We start from the raw sequence: 23494 nt of genomic DNA, 5'->3' as shown, positions 1-23494 counted from the left end.
CATTTTATAAGATTTATTAATAATCACTTGAAGTAGAAGAAATAAAAAATAGAAGTACAAAGCTTAAGTATTACCACCTGAGTAAACTTTCCTGCCAATCTCTCCCTGCAACCTTCATAGCTACATTCTGAGAAGAAGAGCGAGAGGGAGGAGCTACATCCATACCTTTATCTTGAAAGTGTAAGCACGTAATGTGAGAACAAAAATGGGAAGCTGGGAAAGAGTTCTGGGGAGAAGATTCTAATTACCCGCAAGTTATCATATCACTGCCTCTGGTGATTTGAAAATAATTTCCAACAAAATAGTGGAGTGACTAAACTTGCACAGGGCATAGAAATAGTCCAATTTCCCTAACCTGGATGCGTACCCCAAAGTCAAAAGAGGAAATTCAGATATCATATGATTAAGCACTGTGAATAAATCTTAAAGTAAGAACTAAATAGATATATAATCCTATTAGGCCATTTCTTTTTCTTGTTTTTAATTTCAATGTTCCATTCACTTGATATTGCCTTGATATAGACAGAATTGGGAAGACCATGCTTTTAGATACATTAAGAGCTCCAAGATACAGCGAATTGAATTGCATCACAATGAGAAAATCTGTTTTTCAAGAATGTTCTGACATCAGCTGAAATCATCAAAAGAGATAGTGAGGGCAGAAAAACTTTAGAAAATTCAAGCCAACAAACAATCATTAAACAGCTACTTTGTGCAGGGAACTGTTATAGCAGTGAAAAAGAAAAACAAAACCCATCATCCTTAAGGATGTAATGGGATGGGGGTAGGGAATGAAATAAGAGCCTAAATAATTAGAATTTTAAATGGTATGGATGCAGTAAAAAAAGGACTGGGTTTAGAGGCACAAGCTGTGAGTTTAAATGATGACTCTCCCACCTACTCCCTGTGTGAATGAACTCCCTTTCTTTCCGAGTTCTACTGATGACACTTGGATACACTTCATCCTACTCCAGCAACCTACAAAGTCAAAGTATGCCCCATGGCCTCTTTCTCATGTACAAACTTCCTGGGCTGGCCAGTCATTTTTTTATTCGTCTCTGGCATCCACTTCTGATTATTTGAATTTTACCCATCATGGTGCAAGTATTCCCGCTTTTCAGTTTCTTTTTCTGAGTTGTTTTCTCCTGTTAAGTTTCTTGAAGGCAGAGACTGACTTTCTTTTTGCTCACATTTGTTTTTGGCGAGTTTAGTGAGGAACCTGGCCCATAGCAAGCCTTTCACAAACATTTATTGACTTGCTTGAGCTTCAGAAAAGTAAGTAAGTGGCCTCAGATGCCTGAACCACAAAATGAGATGATCAGACTTGATTTCTTAAGGTCCTTTTCTCAGTTTTAAATTTACGATGCTCTCATTAAAAGCACAAAGTAAAAGTCCAAGAGTGATATGGAAAATTTGAGGATGTGTGATGACTTTTATGTAAGGGGGACCAGAAAAGACTTCCAGGAAGAAATAGGACCAAAATTAGGCCTTGAAGGTAGTATTAGGGCAGGGCACAGTCCAGATGAGCTAACAACAGAAAAACAAAGTTAGAACACAGAGCAAATGAAGGAAGATACATTAGAAAGCTGTCCAGGTGGGCTGAAGTCAGATTGTGAAGGGCTCTGAAGGGTATTATGATAAAACTATTTTTTATTTTGTGGGCAAAGAGAGACAAACCTGCCATTTATTTGTGGACTGATACAACATGGATTGGAGAGGAAAGAGAGGAAGGCAAAAAGACCAATTTAGATGGTTACAGAAATGGACTACTTCAGTTTGCAGTACTCAGTGGAATAAATATGAAGTAGTGAAAGGTGGTGAATATTAACTTCTCATTGCTTCTCCATTTAATAGTTTCTAATACAAAAAGTATGAACATTACTTAGCCTTAGTCATCCATCTAAATATGTTTTCTCAAGATGATGTGGTTTACATCAATTTCTGAGAATGTGAAAGAGCTTTGTGAGATGAATAACATTGAGATTAACATGTTTTTAGACATTTTCAAATTTCCAGTCAATTATGCAAAATCTTATCTGGAGTTGTGTCCTACTTGACTGCTTGGTATAGTGGAAGAAAAAAACCTACTGCATTTAGAATCAAAAGATTTAAGTTCAATTCTGTGATTTACAACTATGTGACTTTATCACAAAATCACTTATCACAAATGAGAGGGAGTGCGTGCATGCGTGTGTGTGATTAAATTACCTCCAAGGGCTATAGAATTCTAATCTATGATCTGAAAGAATTTGTTTGTATAAGTTGTTCTTGCAACTACTTTGCACAGTTGCTTCTGATATTTCACCTAAATTTTAAACATGGAAACAGCTTCTAATTCAAAGCTAGTAATATAGCCCAAGAACTTTATTAGTATCCTAAGAACCTTCAGTATTCCTAGAAAAGAGAGAGTAATTAATTCATGGACAATTAAATGAGTCAAGACTGAGTGAAGCAAAAATTTAAAAATGAAATAATATAAAATCTTGCATCAAAACAATTGTAGTTAATTCAAATTTATTTTCTTATTGTATTGTCATCAACTTTGCTACTGATGGAATAAAAAGAAACAAAAAAATAACTATCTTAAAGACAGAAAAGTAAAAAAAAATAATAAAGATGGTCAATATAATTTATACCAGCAAGAAAAATATATGAATTGTATTTACTTTTAGATATAAAGGCATATAGTACTTACATATGATCTGTTGACACCTGGTTGAGGGTGTGAACAAGCTGTGAAACCAAATTTTCATCCCTACAGGCCAAAAGGCAGTTTACCTCTTCTGCTATTCGTCCATTAAACAAAAGGCTCTTTGTAGTTGTAGCAGGTAAAGGAGATGGAAGAGGCAACTGATTCAAGACTATTTGGAATAAAAATAAAATATCAGAAATTCATCTAAAATAAAAATAAAACAAGATTTTTTTTCCTTTAAGGGAACTTTGACAATTTCCTCAGAAAAATTACTACATTATAGTCTCCCAAGAATAGAAATTGAGAATTGGCTAAGGGCATGAGAAGTAGATGGGAGATTGAGAGAGAAGGGCAAACTGTAAACACTAAAAAGGAAAAAAAAATTTAAAGAGAAGCAATAGTACAATATGCTATCAAGGATGTGAGTGAAAAGATAGGTTAGTCATGTGGCAAGAGTGAAAGACAACATGCTCTACTGGAATTCCTGAATTGTTAGGGAAAATGAAAAAAGGCCTCTAGCACACAATACTGGCTTGAACTGTGTCTAAACTGAGGAAGAATATGAACAAAAGTCACAGGTGCAAAGAGTCACAGGACTGGGATCTGCAAAGTTGGTGGGAATAGTCACACTAATAAGATCAGATATCAATTTGAGTATTTGATGAACTGATGATAACTTTACTTCAAAGCATCAATTAAAACAGTCATACTTTCTCTGTAAGCATGTAATTTAAAATAAATGAAATTCAACAGATGAAATTTCACAAGAACTTTTCAGTTATTGAGTCTCCAACAACTTTTTTTCCTTCTTTATACGTTCATTTCCATTTGCTTTCAATTTTATATAGTCTTGTAGTGTCCTGTTTTTCTGGTTTTGCTTTTTCTTCTACTTCACATTATTTTATTTTTATTTATCATCAACTCATAAGTATCAATCTTATTGCATTACAATGTTGCAATATATATGTACAACAACTTTTAAAAAACAATTCATTTCCTGGACATTCAAGTTGTTAATGCTGTTATAAATATTTTTTAAATGATTAGTCCTTTCTCTTTTTCCCTTCATAAGTGTGCTTTATGCACACTCAGAATATCCTAAATAAGGGAAAAACTAAGTTAATGGAAAGGGTTGCTTTTCAAAGAGTACTATAAGAGCTTACACTCTTCTCCACCCCCAACTCATTACATCAGCTAACAATCCTATCAAGGAATAAATTTACCTACCTCTGAGTAGGCTACAAAGAATTGTAAACTGCCCATTAATTGAGGAGTGGCTGAAAAACTATTATGGTCTATGGATGTGGTAGAATACTACTATGATGTAAGAAATCATGAAGGTGAACTGATAAAAGTAAAGTGAATAGAATCAGAAGGATAATTTATACAGTTAATAGCAATATTACAAAGAAAATAAATTATGAAAGACTTAGTAACTAATCAACACAATGAATAACCACACTTCTGAAGGACTCAAGATGAAATATGCTATTGGCTGATGGGCTATGAATGAAGATTAACGCATATTTTCTTTTCTTTTTTTTTTTAACATGGCTATGACCAGGTAAAACCCTAGTCAACCTCTTAGAACTATAAACTGCATAAGAACTGCCAATTTATAGTTAGAGAAGTTCCTCACCAGGAGCTCCCTCCAGTATTATCTAGTCTTTCTTAAAAAAAAAAAAATCTTCCCTTGAACGCATATGGGTAACTTGGGAGGGTTTTTTGGGGGTGGTGAGATAGGGAAATATGGTAACTTTTTTTACTTCTTTCTCTGAGATTGTGCTATTTAAGTAATACAATTTTTGTATTATCAGTTTATTTGCATTTTTGAAAATATTAGCCTATTTTTATTTAAACTTTTTAAATATATCGTTTTGTTTAACAAAGATTTCCTAATTTCTTTCATGCTCATTTTAATCTTTTCTTCATTGTAATTTTGTGGATGAGCTTTATCACTCTTTCCAAAAAACTGCAAATAATTCATCAGTTTTTATTGGGTTTGGGCTTTATTTATCAACTGGACCATGATAACTTTTTCATCTCTCATTTTTAATTTTCTTTTGGACTATTTCATTCACACCCTGTAATCTTTAGTTAATTCCTACTCTTCTTGTTTAGTTCTTTCATTACAGTTTGACTGACCTTGTTCATTTTTGGAGTTTTGAAAATATTAATAAGCTTAAAGCACATTATATATTTTGTTAAGAACTAATTCAGTATAGAATTCTTCTCTACTTGTCACAGTAATATTGTGGCAGTTTATTAAGAAGTTCCTTGCTAAGACTGGGATATCCTTTTGTTTTTCACAAACTTTGTCAAACTGTCTTTTCTTCACTTGTGAACTGTAGGTTGCTCTTTCTAAAATGAGGGGATAGGTTTTGGTAATATAAAAGGTTCTTTATGGTGCTAAATTTTTGTGATTAAAATGAAACACAATCTACTTACGGTCTGTGAGACTAGCAATCCCCGCAAGAGTAGTGATGGGAACATGAGGCATATCCCCATTCATCCTGAAATTCTGGGATGGTGGTGTCTACACACGTACTTTAGCTTAGGTGCCAGCTATCATTACTTCCCATCTCCCAAACACTGTAAAACAAAAACATAAAATGGCTTATAAAATTTGAGAAAAAAATGGATAGTGATTAGTAACAGTAAAAACATTAATAGGCAAACTTTTATTTATAGAAAAGGAATAGCACTTGTTTCCATATTTCAAACATATTGTTGCATAACCAAATTGAGAGTTAGCAGTTTGTTAAAGCACCAAAATAATGTAACTCTTTAGGTCTGTGTTTACCAAGCCCTCCATAAAAAAAGTCCCAAAATATCTTTCCAAACCATCACCAATTGTTCTTTTCTAAGATTTTCTTTTTCCTGGTCTTCTTGAACCAACTCATTGTCATCTAAGTAACTTCTGTGTTTTCTTACCCTAGTACCTTTGCTTATGTAATTTCCCTTTCTGTTCATCTAGACAATATAACCTTTGGATACCTATGTATCTTTCAGAATTTAGCTGAAGACCTACTTCTTTCATCATATTTTCCTAGGATGGTTAAGTCTGGGGTCAACAACCTCAACCTTCTTGACACATTGCACATCTAAAATCTTTACAATGGCTTTTGTAGTTAGTCATACTTAACAGTCAGTTTTTATGTCTTTCAAGGAAGGAAGGAAAAAAGGAAGGGAAGAAGGGAGGGTGGTAGGGAGGAGGGAGGGAGAGAGGGAGGAAGGAAGGAAGGAAGGAAGGAAGGAAGGAAGGAAGGAAGGAAGGAAGGAAGGAAGGAAGGAAGGAAGGAAGGAAGGAAGGAAGGAAGGAAGGAAGGAAGGAAGGAAGGAAGGAAGGAAGGAAGGAAGGAAGGAAGGAAGGAAGGAAGGAATCCAGTGCTGGTATAAGTGTATATGGGTATGTGTATGTACATACATATACTTATAAATATAAACATATCACGGTTTCTTAATTTTGAACTAAAAAAAACAAACTTACAAAATCATGTCATCTACTTTTTGTATCCAGTATCTCTGACATAATAGGCTCTTATGAAGTTTTTATAGATCAAATAATTTGGGATACAAGAATTCTATCACAACAAAAGGGACTGGTCAAATTATCTTGACCACCAAGATGATCTTTCTTTTTAGACTTTGATATAGGAACTAGCCCAACAACTTGAATCTAAGATTCTGGGAACGACAATGCTTCTAAGTCCAGTGTCCTCAGCCACCATCCTAGGAAACATCTCTTTATGGAGAAGCAACCTGGCAACTTCTCTTACAGGCACCATTAAAGTTCCAGAAAAGAAAGTTCTTGTCAACAAAGTCCTTAAGATTGTCAAATGGTTCAACATTAGAAATGAGTACAATTTTAATAGTGAAAACGACATTAAAGAAGAAGCACTCCCATCTACTGTGCTAACTTCACCCTAAGGACCATGAGACTTTTTCATCTGACTAGCAGCTGAATCCTTCTGTAAGTGTTGATTAGCCCATTAGAATGTGAGCTCCTTGAGAACAGGAACTGTATTACTTTCCTATTTGTACCCCCAGTACAATGACCTCTTGTCAGATTATGTTGTAATATCAAATTATTTTTTCACACATAAATTGAACTAGTTTGATAATGACATTCCTAATCATTTTAAATTTCTGTAATTACTTTTCTCAGGTGATGGTTTACAAAAGGCAGTTTATAACCAAGTGAATGACTTACTAGTAGGTAACTTAGAGAAAGAAAGTGGGAAAGTATGTAAGAAAGCAAATGAATATAGTCCTGGTACTAACAGAGGAATTCAATCATAATACATTCTGGGGTAAAGAATCCAAAGAATTATCAAATCTCAGAGTTGGAATAGATATTATGAGTCACTTAACTCTTCTATCTTTCTTCCTTATGTAGGAATTTTAGTCTCTGCCTGAAAATTTCCACTGAGAGGAAGCCAGTAGGTTGAAGAGAAAAGGGAAGGGAAGTATACTATACTGGAAAGCAATCTGTTGCATTTGCTGATTTTTAAAAGACAATTCTAATTGTTGGCAATTATATCTTAGAATGTGAGTTTCTACTTTATTATTTGTACCCCAAGTCCTTAGCAACACTTTGCACAAAGTAAGTACTAAATAGATATACCATTAAATAATTCACACCTTTATATGAAAATCTGAATTAATTACTATATCTCATTGGTCCAAGCTTTTACCAGAGGAACAACAAAGAATAAGCCAATTCTTCCCCTAAGACAAACTTTCAAATAAAGGAAATTCAATACCATATTTCTCCTGTTTGTCCCCTTTCCCTGGAAGCTTCTCCCATTCTTCATCTGGCAATCATTTATGTTCATTCAACCATTCCTTAATCAATATGGATTATCATGCTATCTCAACATAGTGCAAAATGAGTATCATACCTCTGTGTCTTCTCTTTGCTATAGCTATAATTTCCCTAAAATTCTACCACTTGTTTAATAGCCAATATTAACAAATTAGACAGACTTTGTTGATGTTAATACTGCTAACTTTAGCTAAACAGTTTAACTGATAGGGGACTTTTGTTATTAGAAGAAGGCTATGGAGTTTGGCAGTGTTAAGTCTAATTCTTGGCACAGCTACTGGGTACTATGAAGAGTGTTGAACTTGAAGCCAGAAAACTGAGGATCAAATCCACAGATGCTTATTTAGTTGTGTGTCTCTTTAATGTAACAATTTTTCAGCCTCAGTTTCCTCATCTGTGTGGATAGCAACAGCACCTACCTCCCAGGGTTGTAAGGATAAAATGAGTATATTTCTAATGAATTTTCTTATATAAATGCTAGCCATATGCAATTTGTTTTTAATATATTCTCAAGGCCTAAATATTTTGTTTAAAGTCTTGATATGATTGGAACTAACAATGGCTAATAACAATAACCCTTCTCTTTTAAAAGACCAAATTCTCAATACGTGCTTTAAAACATCCTTTCCACTTTTCTTCAACAGAATTCTTCCTCAAACATTTGCTCTCTAATCTTTAATCTCTATGTACAGGTTTACTCCATATTCCAAGTTACTTTCTTTTCTCAAAATCCTAAAAAAGATGTCTTTCCTCACTTCTTACTTCTTAGTCCTTCATAATATGGTTTGCAATCTTATCACTCAAATGAAACTTTTCTTCAAAGTTACGAACAATTTCTTAATTGCTAATATTTAATGGTCTTTTTTCAGTCTTTCTTAACTTCTCTGCAACATATGACACAGCTGACCACCTTTTCTTCCTGAATACTTTCTATCCTCTGAGTTTTCATGAGACTTTACTCTCTTTGCTGGCTCATCATATCCATATCAGTAAAGTCAAAGGTTCAGTCCTGGATTATTTTCTCATGTTTTCTCTCATTGATCTGAGTAGCAACCTTGGTTTCATCTATGGAGATGACTCCCAGATATAAATATCTAATCCCTTGCTTTTCCCAGAGGTTCACATTACAGTGAAGGAGACATAAAACAAATAGCAGCTTTCAGCTGCAAATCAGATGTAAAGACCCAGTCATTCTTAGGACCCAGTGGGGAAGTGGATAGTAATGCATCTTCATTACTGTCATTTTCATGAATAAAAATTGTATCCAGTATTTTATAAAGCACACAAAGAACTAGAAATTTTAAAAGTGACTTTATTTAAAAATGATTATTTTACTTATTAACAGTACAACAAAACTTTTTTTTTCTCAGAGAATTTATAAGATTTGTGGAGGGGGACGAGAAGCCAGGGCAACATAGGCTTAAAAGGAGAATGACAACCTGTCTGCCTGGAGAGAAGTTTGGGACTAAACTGTCCAGTACAGTCCATCCAAGAATAGGTGGGAGGAGGAGAGGAAAAGCAGATGGTGACTGCAAACACATTATATGACTGTGCTATTCTCCTTATTTTTAATAATTTTTTCAGGTACACCAATGGATTGTTTTAAGTATATGTCCCCCTGAAGAACAGAAGGCACAATGAGGTTAAGTATTCAAATTATCCCAATGGAAAGGTTAGTTTTGTTCTATCTTAGGTCAGATTCTGTTTAATTTCAGAAATAAAATTTACATGTGCCATAGGTTAATTAGACAGGTGAAACAGCAAATAAATTAGCATAAACACTCATTAATAGATAAACAGTGGTTGTAAGTTCTAAATTCTGTGACTTGATGGTTGCCTAAACATATCACTTCAACCAAAAAGAATACTTCAGAGTTGTTAAGGTACTGAGTTCTTTGAGGACAGGGAATTTATATTTGCCTTTGCCTGACTCCCCAGGACTTAGTCAGGGTCTAGCACCTAGTAAGTGCATGTTGACTGACTGAAGAAAGGGAAATGCCTTTTACTCATTAATATGAGTTTGTGAGGTTGGTGCTAAAAAAGCCAATCCAGGGTTCAGTGAAAGTATTACCATAACCAGTTCTCTGAGTGATAGTACAGATTGTTGTCTCATCTAGTAAACTACAACCTGTGGAAAATATCAGTGGGAGCTCTCTAGAGAATTGTATATGTGAAGGGTTGACCCTACCTCCCAAGGTTGTTAGGATAAAATGAGATAATATTTATAAAATGCTTTACAAAACTTGAATCACTATATTAATGTAATTATTATTATTATAGGATATGTGTGAAGAATGGATTGACAAAGGGAAGGACTAAAGGCCAAGCGAGGGACTAACTGCTAAGAATTTTTTTCAACCTATTTTGTGAATAAACAGCTTTCTGGGAGAAAAACATGCATTTAGAGTGAAAAGACCTGTTTCAAATCTCAGTTCTGCCACTTACTTCTTAAGAGTCCTAATTTTTCCACATTAGTAAAATAGGGGAGTTGGATTTAACTACTTGGGAAGTCTTTTCCCTCTACTGTGACCCACATGTAGAAGCAAAATCTCCTTCTGAAACATTAACCCAAACTGAGTTTTAGAAACAGAAGTATGGTGATTTCTGGCACAGGAATGCCTGAAAGAATAGGGAATACGCCATGCAAGTCTGTCTGTCTCTCTTCTCTCATCCCAACACACATGAATGTATACCCAATGATGCTACCACACTAGACTGCATTAAAAAGGAAATAGTAAAGAATAAATTTCAAAAAGAGATAAATGATTTTGATCATTTAACTCATTCTTACTTGCCAGTCAAACTCCTGTCCTATGGGGTTGTAGCAAGTATGATGCCAATTAAAATTTCCATGGTCATTCTTTTTCATCTCCTATAAATGACAGGCTACCTTATCACAAAAATGGTTTCTAAAGGTCTCTGATTCTGACCTGTTCAAGAAAGATGAAACATGGGGAGCAAGCAAAGACATGAATGAGTTAAGGAATGAAAATACAGATTCATGATAAATAATCCACAGAATAATGGAAGTGGAATTTGTGGGACTTAGCAACTGTGTGTACCTGGGGGATTGAAAAATAGAAAAAAGAATCAAAGAAAGTGGTGATTTTTCTTATTCAATTTTATTGTTTTAATTGCATATTTTGTAATAATAGGGCTTACTAGAGATGATTTAGAGGCTGATATAGCCCACTCTTAGGAACCTAATCACCACTGCTATTTCTACAGAAAAAAAAATGCATTATGTAGTCTAAAAAAATTTGTAAATGGACTTCTGGAAGAAAATTCATTTATTAATTTTGGACTTCCTGTATTTTAAGTGTCCATGCTAGCCTTTATCTTCTAAGATAAAATCAGATTTGGCTCTACTTGCTGACTTATTTTAAAAAATAAGATAATAATTCAAAAGTTTCTAATTTAACAGAATTTTAGTGGGAAAAATACACTTTCAGACATTATGTAAATTTGAGCATCATCCTATTAATTCATGTGAAATGTAACTGTAGACAATTCAATAAAAATATCATTTTGGAAAAGATCCATTAAGAAATTTTTAAATAGGCAGAAGAATGTAAATTAAGAGATGGATTTGTTTTTTTAGGTGCTCTCCCACTAAGTAACTATGTAAACCTGAGAGAACCCTTAAATTCTCCTGCCCTAAGTTTATTCAGGTTCTGCACACAGTAGCTACTTAGTGGCAGGCATATTATCTCTATAAAACAAAGATACTAGCTTTTAGTAATCTCAAAGAACTTGTCCTACCATCTGCTGGCAGAAATAAAGAACTGCAAAAGAATCTAACAATTTTCTTAAGAGTTTTAAAAGATTTTCCTGGATTTAAAATTATTTGATGTCAATGACAACACATATCCCTCCTTTCTCTGAAAATAACAGAGAACTAAGGTATAATACGATCCAACAAGAGATAGGTTGAATAGCATCACTTTATATTAAAACAAACATATGGCTAGGATTATGAAACTCCAATACTGAACTGATTTACACAGGCATAATGAATTCAAGGACAATGTGATACAATTATACTTCTATTTTACCATTAGTACTGCTATTTCATGTGACCATTTCAACTTTTAATAGAGCTATCTATATTCAATGGAGTTTGCTATGTTTCGGTTCTAGGCAGGACACTAGGAAATATTTTAAGCAGGAATGTCCAAAGGAGAGTGACCCCAGCAGTAGGGTCTGGAAGTCATTTCATATGAGGATAGGTTCAAGGAAATACAGAAGCTTGATTAGCCTGCTGAAAAGATTTAAGATAGTGAAATTATTGTCATCTTCAATTATTTATGTCTGCTTGGTAAATCAGATTAGTTAGGTTAGTTTCACAGAAAATAACAAAAGTGGGTATTGCTTTTAGGAAATCAATCAAGGGAAATTTATTTTTTAAACACTACTTGCCAAACACACTACTACCTGCATATAAAGACAAAAATAAAATAATCCTTACCCTATAGGTGTATACATTCTATTAGGGAAGAGCACACAAGCATATAAAAATAGGTAAAAGGTAAAAAACAATATGAGCTGAGGGTATTAGGAGAGGCTTGTTGAAGGTTTTTGTATTTGCACTGAATCTCACAGAAAGTAAAAGATTCTAAGAGAGACAAGGGTGAAGAAATGTATGAGAGGATGGCCAGAGCAATGTCGATAAGGGGGATGGAGGGTTTTATTTGAATAGGCAGTATGGTTTGGATGAAACGTATGTAATGTGTAAAAAGGATAATGATGTGTACAAAGCTAGAAAGAGTTGAGGCCAGGATGTGAAGGATTTTTAAAATGCAAATAAATTTCAGGTGTTTACCCTTAATCCTACAGCAGTAGGGAGTAGGGAGTTAATAGTTTATACAATGGGGTAGTGATGTGGTCAGACCTATGCTTTGGTAAAATCACCTTGGCAGGTAGGTGTGTGGAGGATAGATTGGGTGAGGAAGCCATTGCAATAAACCCTGAGAATTGATTCAGATCTGAAATGGGGGGGGGAGAGAGAATGGCTGTGCAAGTGGAGAAAAAATACATGGATGCTGTGGATGTAGAAATAATAGAGGTAACCAATAATTGCATGTGTTGCTAGAGTGAGGAATCAAGGATGATACTTCATGCAAGCCTGTGTGGCTGGAAAGCATTATCCTTGACAAAAATGAATAAGGTTTAGCAGGAGTGGATTGGGAGGGGAGGCCTGAGAAGGGTGAAGGCAGGAATAGAGTGCAGCTTAGGAGGACACGATTGGATATACAGAAATGATCCGCTTATGCATAGATGGCAAACCCATGGGAGCCAAGGTTACCAAGGTAAGATTAGAGATAGACAAACAAGCAAATGGAAAGACAGATAGACAGATAGATAGATAAGGATAAGAGAAGTCAGCAGGTTTATAGTATACCAATGATTGAGGGGCATGATATGGAGAATGATACAGCAAAGGAATGTGAAATGCAATCACCAAGGAAGCACAAAGAAGAGCTATGCCACAAAAACAGAGAATACAGGTCATACAGAAGAGGTTGGGCCAACACTGCTGAATACTACAGAAGAATGAGAGTGGGGGTAAGGGGGTAAGAAAGTAATAAGTTTGGCAATTAAGACATCACATGGTATACTGTTTAATGGAACACTGGATTTGGGAGTCAAGAAGTCTGGAGACTGAATCCCATCTCAGGTTAAGTGATCCAGGACTAATCACTTAAGCTGCCTTAGTTTCCTCATCTGTAAAATAAGTACAAGCAACCCTAGGCTGTAGGAGAATCACATATGATAAGGTAAGTAAAGTGCTTTGCAAACTTTGACAAATGTTATCTAATTGTTACTATTGTTTTTTAAATTATTTTTACTTGGAGAACACTTGAGGGATACAAAGAGTACAACATGACTGAACAACCACAACATTTTAAAAAATTCTATTCCAGGCAGTTTTGAAATCAGGGCCATTTTCAATAAGAAAAAGGTTGCTAAGTGGCTTAGTGGACAGACTTGTCAAATTAGAAAAACTTGAGTTTAAATGTAACATTAGAAATGATAATCACTTAAACTTGCCTACCTCAGTTTTCCCCATAATAATAATGCCTCCCAGTTTTGTTGTGAGGATCAAGTGAGATATTAATTATAAAATACTTTGTAAATCTTAAAGTTGCAAATATTCTAGATATTATTACTATCTTTGTTGCCAGATTTTGTTTTACTCCACACTCTCCAAAAGTTTGATCTCAAAGAAAGACATGAAAACTAAAGATGTTAAGATAATATTCTATTTTTGACAAGGAGTTAAAACTGGATAATATGGTATGAAAAAAATTAATTTATTTCAGCACATCCCATCAATTCCTAGTAGTTTGACGCATTTAAAAGTAGAACCTTTTGTGCAAAGGAAAGACTGTATGTAGAAAGGACTGGTCATAGCACTGCAAGCAAACCCTACTAGGTAGTGTTGTTGGCAAGACTGTGAATTGACAATGTCTGAAATATTAGGAGTATTGAATTATTATTATCAGTCAAACAGATTATAGGCTATTTTCCTATTTTTAAAGCATACCACTGATGGTCTTATAGCTTCCATAATGAAGTAATATTCTCTAAAGCAGTAAAATGAATCCCACTTTATTTGACTAGACCTATACAGTGAGCAGCAGAGGGAGCTCCTAAGGAAGAATCTCCTCTATTAATGCAACCTGGTAATTTTCTTTGCAACTTATAGCCTAATTTACAACATGATGTTTAAAACTAATTTTTTCTGCTATGTTGTGCTTTCAACTGTGTTTTTTTCAAAACTATTTAAAAAGAATCAAAACCTCTGAGTATTAATAATCTAGATGGAAATGACAATGTTTTTATTAAAAATAATTTAAAATAGTACATTAAATATCATACTTTGTAATCAACATGAGGTTCATATGCTTTTATTTTCTGAAATCATTTTAGAGTTCTGAAAAAATACATTTAAGATTTTGAATTCAAAATGAAGTCACATTATTTGAAGATTAAAGATTGATTCTTTATCTGAATGTTTTGGGAAATTGTCATGTTTTTTATTGTTATGGTACAGCCTTTACCAAAAATGCTAGTAGTCCACAAGAGGGCACACTTTCAATTACTATAATTAAAACATTACGGAATCATCAAAGGTGAAAGAAACCTGAGAGATCATCTGGTCCATACTATATGCCTACCTCCCCTACCCCTCACTTTACAGGAGAAGGAAACTGAGGAGTAGGGATGTTAACTAATTCCCTGGAAGTATGTGAGCTTGGACAAGGATGTAAACTCATCTGTAAAATAAACAGTTTAAGTGTTTATTTCTATGAAATTGAAGCTTACATTTTAGTTGATGACTAAAATTTAGCCAAAGTTCCATATTAACGGGGCAACTGAGATGCAAAAAAGAGGCAATGCATTTGAATCTATGGCTCAGTCTCCTATACTGTAAAATGAAATCATAAACATTTCTATAACCTACCTCAACGGGTTACTGGCATGAGGGGGAAAAATCAAATCATTACATAAAAGGGAGATAATTGCTATTTAAAAACTGATCCATAGTGCTTTGTACGGAAGTATAAGTGACATGTCAACTATTATTATATTAATATTAACTGCCATCAAACATCACGGAATAGAAATTAGATAATTTTATTTCATGCCAAATAGAAGAAAAATGCAGGAAATTGACATTAAAATAACTGTACTGTATTCATCTAATTACAATATAACTAGCATTCATTTACTGCTTTAAGGTTTGCAAAACACTTCGCAAATATTATTTTCTCTTTACAACAACTCTAGAAGGTAGATGTTGTTATATTTTATAGATGAGGAACGTGAAGCAAAGCAGACTTTCCTAGAGTTATGCTGCTAATAAGTGTCCAAGGCCAAATGTGAACTCACATCTTCAACTTCTCTAAAGAAATTTACATGCTAATGGAGGTGAAGGAAAAAATGCATGCATATGTGTGTATTTAGGGAGGGAAGACATTAGTAGTTACAGGCATCAGAAATGGCACCAGGTAGAAGATGAAGCCTGAGGTATAGCTTGAAGAAAATAAGGGATTGTGTTAAAAATAAAGAAAAAGAGCATTCCAGGCATAGAGGACAGTCAATGAATACAAAAATGAATATAAAAGCACGGACACAGGAGATGGAGAGTTATGTATGAGGAACATAGAATGCTCTAAGAGTAGAAAACATACTAATGCTGCAAAGATACATTGGGATAAGGATAAAAAGGTCTTCAAATACCAGGGAAGGAATTTTAATCCTAGATCTAAAAGGAATCACTGGAGTTGCAGGGATAGCCGAGTTACAAAGTCAGATCTATACTTAAAGAAAATCATTTTGGCAAGTGTGTGAAAGATGGACTAAAGTAGGGATCAGGAGGTTATTGCAATAGTCTAGTAAGAGCATGATGAGAGTCTGAACCATTCAAATACTCTATGAGTAGAGCAAAGAGCCTAGATGTAAGAGATATGGTAACAGAAAGGAACTGGCAATTGGTTAGATACATGGGGTATGGGAAAGCAAAGAGTTAATAATGCCAAAGTTACAAATCTGGGAGACTAGAAGAATGGAGCCAGTGAGAGTAGAGACAAGAGAAGCCAACTGGGAACATTCAGTAAATACCTATTAGTAGAGATGGTAAGTCAACAAAGACTAAGAAGGAATGGCCAGAGAGGGACAAAGACAACCAGGAGAAAGTTAGGTCATGAAAACACAAAGGAAAAAGATTCTTGAATTTGATCAAGAGAAGAGAAACTATCCAGAAGGAAAGGCTACTCAACAATAATGTCAGACAAAGAAGGGTCAATAAGAAAAACATCATACTATTTGGCAATTAGTACTCTCTTCAAAGAGAATTTTTATAAAGAAGTGAGAAATGAATCAGAGGAAGTGAAAGCAATATGTAGAGATAGCTTTTTTTCTTTTCTTTTTCAGTTTGACTGAGAAAAAGGAGGTCATATATAGGACAATAGTTTGAGAACACTCAGGTTTTAGAGATGACAACAAATTTAGCTGTATCAAGAATCACAGTAATCTACTATGGTTTATTTGGTCTGATCTAGGTTGAAGTTGAATTGTACAGTATGTCATTCTTTCTTTTAGATACCATAGTTTGATGACAACCAAAAAGATCAGAAGTCAGGAAACTCTTTCAACTCAACAAGTTATAATCCCCATCAAAAATCTTTAAGATATCCTAAAAGCTACTTAATGTTGAAAACATGCTATGGAAGCACACAGGGAAGAACATGTAATAGATTTTAAGTTCTCTAATGGGAAAGGACTGTCCTGACTACATTCTCAGTACCAAGTATTGTATCTTATACTTAGATGCCTAATATTTTCTAGCACTCAGAAAAGGGGTGGGGAGGGGGGTGTTAGGAGTGAGAATAAGTATTTACATAGTGCCTAGTAAATACCAGACATTGTGCTAAACACTTTATAAATGGAACGTCATAACAGCCTTGTGAGGTAGCTGCTATTATCACCCCATTTAATATCTGAGGAAACTGAGGCAAGTAGAGATTAAGCAATTTGCTTAGGGTTACTCAGTCAGTATCTAAGGGATGACTCGAACTTAGGCATTCCTGACTCAAGGCTCATTGCTCTAACAAATTTTGCCACAGAGGAGGTATTTAGTAAACATAATTAATAAATACTGAACTAATAAATCTTTGTTGGATTGACTTGGATGTGAAAATAACTAGTCACAGTTTTCTTTATCATCCACAATAGTGAAATCTGTAGGCAATCAAGAATGTATATATAAAGTCCGGGCAGTTAGGTGCTGGACTAGATAGGGCAGCAAAGAGCCAGGCCTAGAGACAGGAAGGTTCAAATCTAGCCACAGACATTTCCTAGCTGGGTGACCCTAGTCAAGCCACCTAACTATTCATCTCAGTTTCCTATCTGTAAAATGAGCTGGAGAAAAGAGTGGCAAAGCACTCCTTTATCTGTCAAGAAAAACTCAAATGTGGTCACATAGAACTGGACAAGATAGAAATGACTAACAATAGCAACCTATATAACCTAGCCTAAATTCTTTCATTTTACAGATGATGAAACTAAGGACTAAAAAGGTGAAATCACTTGACTAAGTTAACATAGTTATTAAGCAAAGAAATTGGAAAGAATCAAAACAAAGTCTTCTTATTATAAATACAATGATCTTTCTACTCTACTATACTGTTTCTCTCAAACAGTATACAGCTTGCACAGAGCCAACTATTTTTACCAATCAAACCATAAACATTTTATTAAATTTTTCATATGCTAGAAGCTGGGGCTATAGACTCCATGAGAAAAAGTTTAGTTTTCCCTGGGGGAATTTACAATCTAGACAAGGGATGGGAGGCAATATAGAAATACACAAGTGTATACACAAACTAGATAAAAGATATTTTTAGGGGGAAGGTACTACCAACTGAGAAGATAAAAAAGGCTTGATGAAGAAGATGGAATTTTAATTGAGCCATTTTGAGCTGGAATGTAGAGAATATAATGGGGAATAATGTGTACATTAGGGTGGGAATGATGGATGGGGATTAGACTATGAAGGAATTTAAATGTCAGAATTTATATTTGATCCTAGTAATACTAAAGAGTCGCTGGGGCTTACTGAAAAAGAGTAACATAGCCACACATACACTTTAAGAAGTACATGGAAAGTAGATTAAAAAAGCAGAGATTTGAGGCCAGGAGACAAAATGGGAGGCCACTGTTGTAGTTCCAGTTTAAAATGATGAGAATAGTGGCTTTGTGAGTGGAGAGAAGCAGAAAGATTCATGGAAAGGGGCAGAGCCAAGATGGTGACTTAGTAGCAGCAAAGGTGAAATATCTCTGGCAATATTTCCAAACCAAGCACTTCAAAATGACAGGAGTCAACAACCAACAACAAGTAGTGAGAGGGCTTTCCTGTTGAACAGAACTTGAAAGGTAGGCAGAGAGAGGGAGATGACTTTCATGGGATGAGGGGGAACTAGAAGCAAAATTGTACACAGAGAAGTACTGGTTAACCAACCCCCTGGTCTCTCCCTCCCTACCCCCCCCCCCCCGCCCCGCACCAGGTTCCAAGCCTGTGCATAGGCCAACTTTGGGATTCCAGGACCCAGACTATACCAACAATAGAGCACCCCAGACCCTCCCCTTGAAGTCCCAGGCTTTGGCACCAGCCAATAGTAAGGCAGGGAAGTTCATAGCACTTGGCCCTTTCAAACCTACACTGTGATGAACACCTAGTCCCAGGGCAAAATAGCTCACAATGGCTAGCCCTGAAAGAGAGTAGCAGAGGAGATAGAATTACCAGCTTTCAGAATTCCCAGTCCACAGACAAAAAAGGGCAGGGAAAATAAGCAAAAAGCAAAAGAAACTCTTAACCCTAAAAAATTTCTATGGTAACAAGAACAAAGCACAGAATTAACAGGGAATATTGAAATCCAAGAAAACACATATAAAACTTCAAAGAAAAATGGAAATTGGTCTCCAAGTCAGAGGAACTCAAAAATGAATTTAAAAAATCAAATAAGACAGGTCAAAGAAAAATGGGGGTAAATGAAACTAATGGGAAAAAAAATAACAGCTTAAAAAGCAAAACTGGTCAACTGGAAAAAGACACAAAATTTCAGAGAAGAAAAGAGTTCCCTAAAAAGCAGAATTGACCTACTGGAAAAAGAAACAAAGAAAAAAACCAATGAAGGAAAGAGTTCCATGAAAAGTAGAATGGACCAAATGGAAAAGGAAGAACAAAAGGTCGTGGAAGGAATTCATTCTTTAAAATATGAAATATCTCATTAAAAAAAGAACTGACCTGAAAAATAGATCTAGGAAAAACAATATAAGAATTATTGGACTACTTTAACAACATGACCAAAAAAAGGCCTAGACATCATATTACAACAAATTATCCAAGAAAACTACAATGATATTCTTGAACAAGAAGGTAAAATAGAAATCGAAAGAATCCACAAATCACCTCTGCAATAAATCCCAAAATAACAACTCCCAGGAATGTCATAGCAAAGTTTAAGAGCTCCCAGGCCACAGAGAAAATACTGCAAACAACTGGAAAAAAAAAATTCAAGTATCACAGACCCCCAGTGAGGATTACACAGAATCTGGGAGCTTCCACACTAAAGGATTGGAAGGTTTGGAATATGATATACCAGAAGGCAAAGGAACTGAGTTTACAACCAAGAATCACCTACCCATCAAAACTGAATACATTCTTTCTGGGATAATTTTATTTAATAAAATAGAAGATTTCCAAGCATTCCTGAAGAAAAAACAGACAAACAGAAAAGTTTATGTCCAAATACGAAAATCATTATTCTAGTAGTTACAAGTATACCTAGAGGCTAAGGTAGTAAGTTGTTTAGGATAAGTTAAAAAAAAATTCTAGGGATAAAAAAGAGTATTGCATTACGAGAAATGGGAAGAGAAATAAAATGGGGGAGGGAGAAGATACTATTACAATGGAGGGGAGGTTTTGGGTGGTGGAGAAGAGTAGAAGAAGAATAAGAAAGCAAGTGGTGGGGAGGGGAAAAATATAAGTGAGGCAGAAGTTAGGGGTGGTGATAAAAACACCTTATAGAAAAATAGGAATGGAATAAGAAGGGTGATGGTGGGAAAGGGAGAGTGATTAAGAGGAAAACACTGGTATGGAGAGAAAAAGTAAAAGAAAAAGGAAAGGATTAAAAGAAGAAATAAAGATGGAGGGGAATACACAGATGGTAATCATAACTGTGAATTTAAATGGGATGAACTCACTCATAAACAGAAGGGAATAGCAGAGTGGATTAAAAACAGTAATCCTACCAAGTTGTTTATAAGAAACACATTTTAGGCAGGTAGACATACACAGAGTAAAGGTAAGAAGCTGGAGCAGAATCTATTGAGCTACAATTAAGACAAACAAAACAAAAAAAACAGGAGTTGCAATCATGATCTAAGACAAAGTTAAAGCAAAGATTAAAAGAGATAAAAAAATGCAACATAGACAACGAAGAAATATCTGGCTTTATACCTGGAATATAGGGCGTGTTCATTATTATGAAAACTATCATAAACCCATATAAATTGTCAGCATTTCTATATATCAACAACAAAAAGCAGTAGGAAGAGATAGAAAGAAACCTTTTTTTTAAATAACAGGAGACAATACAAAATATTTGGAAATTTAACTGCCAGAGCAAGCCCACTAAGTATTGAACACAATTGCAAAATACTTTTCACAGAAAGCCAGATTTAAACATTTGGAGAAATATTTATTTCCCAAGAGTTAGCCTGAGCCAATATAATAAAAATGACAATTCTACCTAAATAATTTACTCATTCAATGCCATATCAAACAATGTACCAAAAGTTTAATTTATTGAGCTAGAAAAAAATAACAAAATTCATCTGGAAGAACAAAAGGTCAAGAATATCAAGAGAATCGATAAAAAAGAATGTAAAGGCAGGTGGCCTAGCAGTTATCAGATTTCAAGCTATACTGCATGCTGGTGGTCACTGAGACAATCTGGTATTAAGAGGTGGAGTGGTGGTTTCATGGAATGCATTGGGTGCATAGTGCATGACCACAATAATCTGAGCTAACAGACTAGCATCTTGGAATATATACCTAGGTTGGTCAAAGTGGATACATGATTTGGAAATGGGGGCTGGGGATTCCAATAAGGGAAGCATGGAATATTTTAGCTGCTGGATGTATGGAAGGAGTAGGAGTTTGATCTAATGAGAGGATGGAGAGCCTTGTGGGATATGGAATGGATGATTTGGATTGCACTAAATTGAAGGATTGTAAGCCAGACAAACCCAGTGCAGCTAGGATTGTAGGGAAGCAGGAAACTAGAAGAGATTTTTATAGCAGGTTTCTCTGATGGGGGCCCAATTTCTCAAATATGTGGAGAACTAAGTCAGATTTATAAGAATACAAATCATTCCCCAATTAATAAATGGTCAAAGGATATGAACAGGCATTTTACAGCCTAAATAATCAATGCTATGTATAGTCATAAAAAATGCTCTAATCACCACCAATAATAGAGAAATGTAAATTAAAATAATTCTGAGGTACTATCTTCACACTTATCGCTTTAGCTGGATGACAGAAATGGGAAATGAATTGTTGGAGAGGATGTGGAAAAAGTATGACACTAATGCACTCTTGGTGGAGTTGTGAACTGATCAAACCATTTCGGGGAGCAATTTGGAATTATGCCCAAAGGTCTATAAAACTGCATACCCTTTGATCTGGCAATACCATACTAGTTCTGTATCTCAAAGAGATAAAAAAAAAAAGGACCTATTTTTACAAAAATATTTATAATAGTCCTTTTTGTGGAGGCAAAGAATTGGAAATTGAAAGGATGCCCATCAATGTGGCATATAATTGTGATGAATACTATTGTGCTATAAGAAACAATGAGCAGCATGGTTTCAGAAAAATCTAGGAAGATACAAACTGATAAAAAGTGAAGTAAGCAGAGCCAGGAGATCATTTAACACACTAACAATGATCAACTGTGAATCAGTTTATTGTTTTCAGCAATGTGTACATGTATAATATGTGTAAAAATGCTTGCTTTTCTCAAGGAGGGAAGGAGAGTGAGCAAGGGAATTTGGAACTAAAAAATTATATATAAAAAAATGCTAAAATTGTTTTTATCTATAATTGAGGATAAAAATATTCCATATGAATGCTTTAAAAAGAATAAGTTACAGACAGACTGCAAATCAAGAAATCACTGGTCAGGTCTGAAATAATCAAACAATAAGCAAACAAAATTTTTCTTAATAGTGATTACACACACACACACATTTTGAAAATACACTAAAACTAGAAACCTATATGTTAAACTGAAAAAGAAACAAGTCCTTTGAGAGTGTGTTACGGTAAGTTACCAAGCTTCAAATTTCAGATCAAACTAGGAAGTTTAGACCAATAGCTGTAGTGTACAATTCTCATAGTCTCCAAAGTGGGGTTCCCAGACTCCTGGAAGTCTTGGCCTAATTGCAGGGGGGATAGGACCGATAACTTGGAGTGGGGAAAAAAACAACTGTGCAAATGCCACTAGAAAATTTCTCCTCAACCTCTAATAAATCTTACTTTTTTTTTTTGCAGGAAATCTAGGGAGTGGGAATGATTAGTAAATCCTCATTGACTTTTCTCCTTGAGTGGGACAAAGTACTACAAAAGCAAGTAGACCTGAGGTCAAATACTACTTTAGACATTTTACTACATGTGTGATTCTGAACAAGTCACTTAATCTCTCTATACCTGTTTCTTACGTGTAAAATGAGAGGGCCTGGACTTGATGGTTTCTACGGTATTTCACCTCCAAATTTATGTTGCTGTGGTTTCATGTATGGATTGCAAACTATATTGCAATCTCATGACATTATCTTCTCTCCTCTGCTTTAAGGATGAGATTTCCAACCTCTGTATACTACCCTTACCTCCTCAATTTCTCTAACCCCATACTTAAGATTAATTCAAATCTCGTTATTTTTACTCCCACAATGTCTCTTGTATCTTTCCCCCCTTTCTTCAGCAACTTAGCCATCATTCTAGTTTAGGTGCACATGATCTCTCATTTGGAAATCAGCCTCCCAATTAGTCCCTCTTCTTAAGATTCTCCTCCAATTCATTTTCTATAATCTATCAAAGTTATGGTTCTGATATGTAGGTCTCACCATGTAACCAATCCCTTTCAATAGACACTGATGACTCCCTACTAAGATTACTGGTTTCTTTTTGGCATTTAAAATCTACAACCTGACCCAAATCTTGTTATAAGCTATGTCCCCCTTCCTCAACAATTCATTACTCAATAGTCCAAGTCAAAGTGGCCTTTTTGTTCTTCATACTAATAGAAAAACACAACTAAAATATAGGAATAGAAAGTTTAAGGCATAGTATCAATTATTAAGTGGAATAACTAAGACTGAGGAATGGATTACAATTGATA

General features: G+C 34.9%; 1 protein-coding gene across 5 annotated transcripts in view; it reads right to left on the bottom strand.

The window, feature by feature from the left end:
- The window catches only part of NIPBL (NIPBL cohesin loading factor), a 268483-nt gene that overhangs the window by 123718 nt on the left and 121271 nt on the right, over positions 1-23494 (bottom strand). For all 5 annotated transcript variants that reach the window (XM_056824556.1, XM_007487443.3, XM_007487441.2 and 2 more), the window contains exons 2-3: positions 5141-5284; positions 2696-2861 (exon numbers count right to left, since the gene is read on the bottom strand). In XM_056824556.1, the coding sequence (XP_056680534.1) occupies positions 2696-2861; positions 5141-5204 (230 nt within the window). In that variant the 5' untranslated portion in view covers positions 5205-5284. The remainder of the gene's footprint in view (positions 1-2695; positions 2862-5140; positions 5285-23494) is intronic.

This window comes from Monodelphis domestica, chromosome 3, assembly GCF_027887165.1.
Source record: "Monodelphis domestica isolate mMonDom1 chromosome 3, mMonDom1.pri, whole genome shotgun sequence".
Lineage (NCBI taxonomy): Eukaryota > Metazoa > Chordata > Mammalia > Didelphimorphia > Didelphidae > Monodelphis > Monodelphis domestica.
Note: the sequence above shows the minus strand (reverse complement) of the source record. Positions and strands in the feature narration are given on the sequence as shown.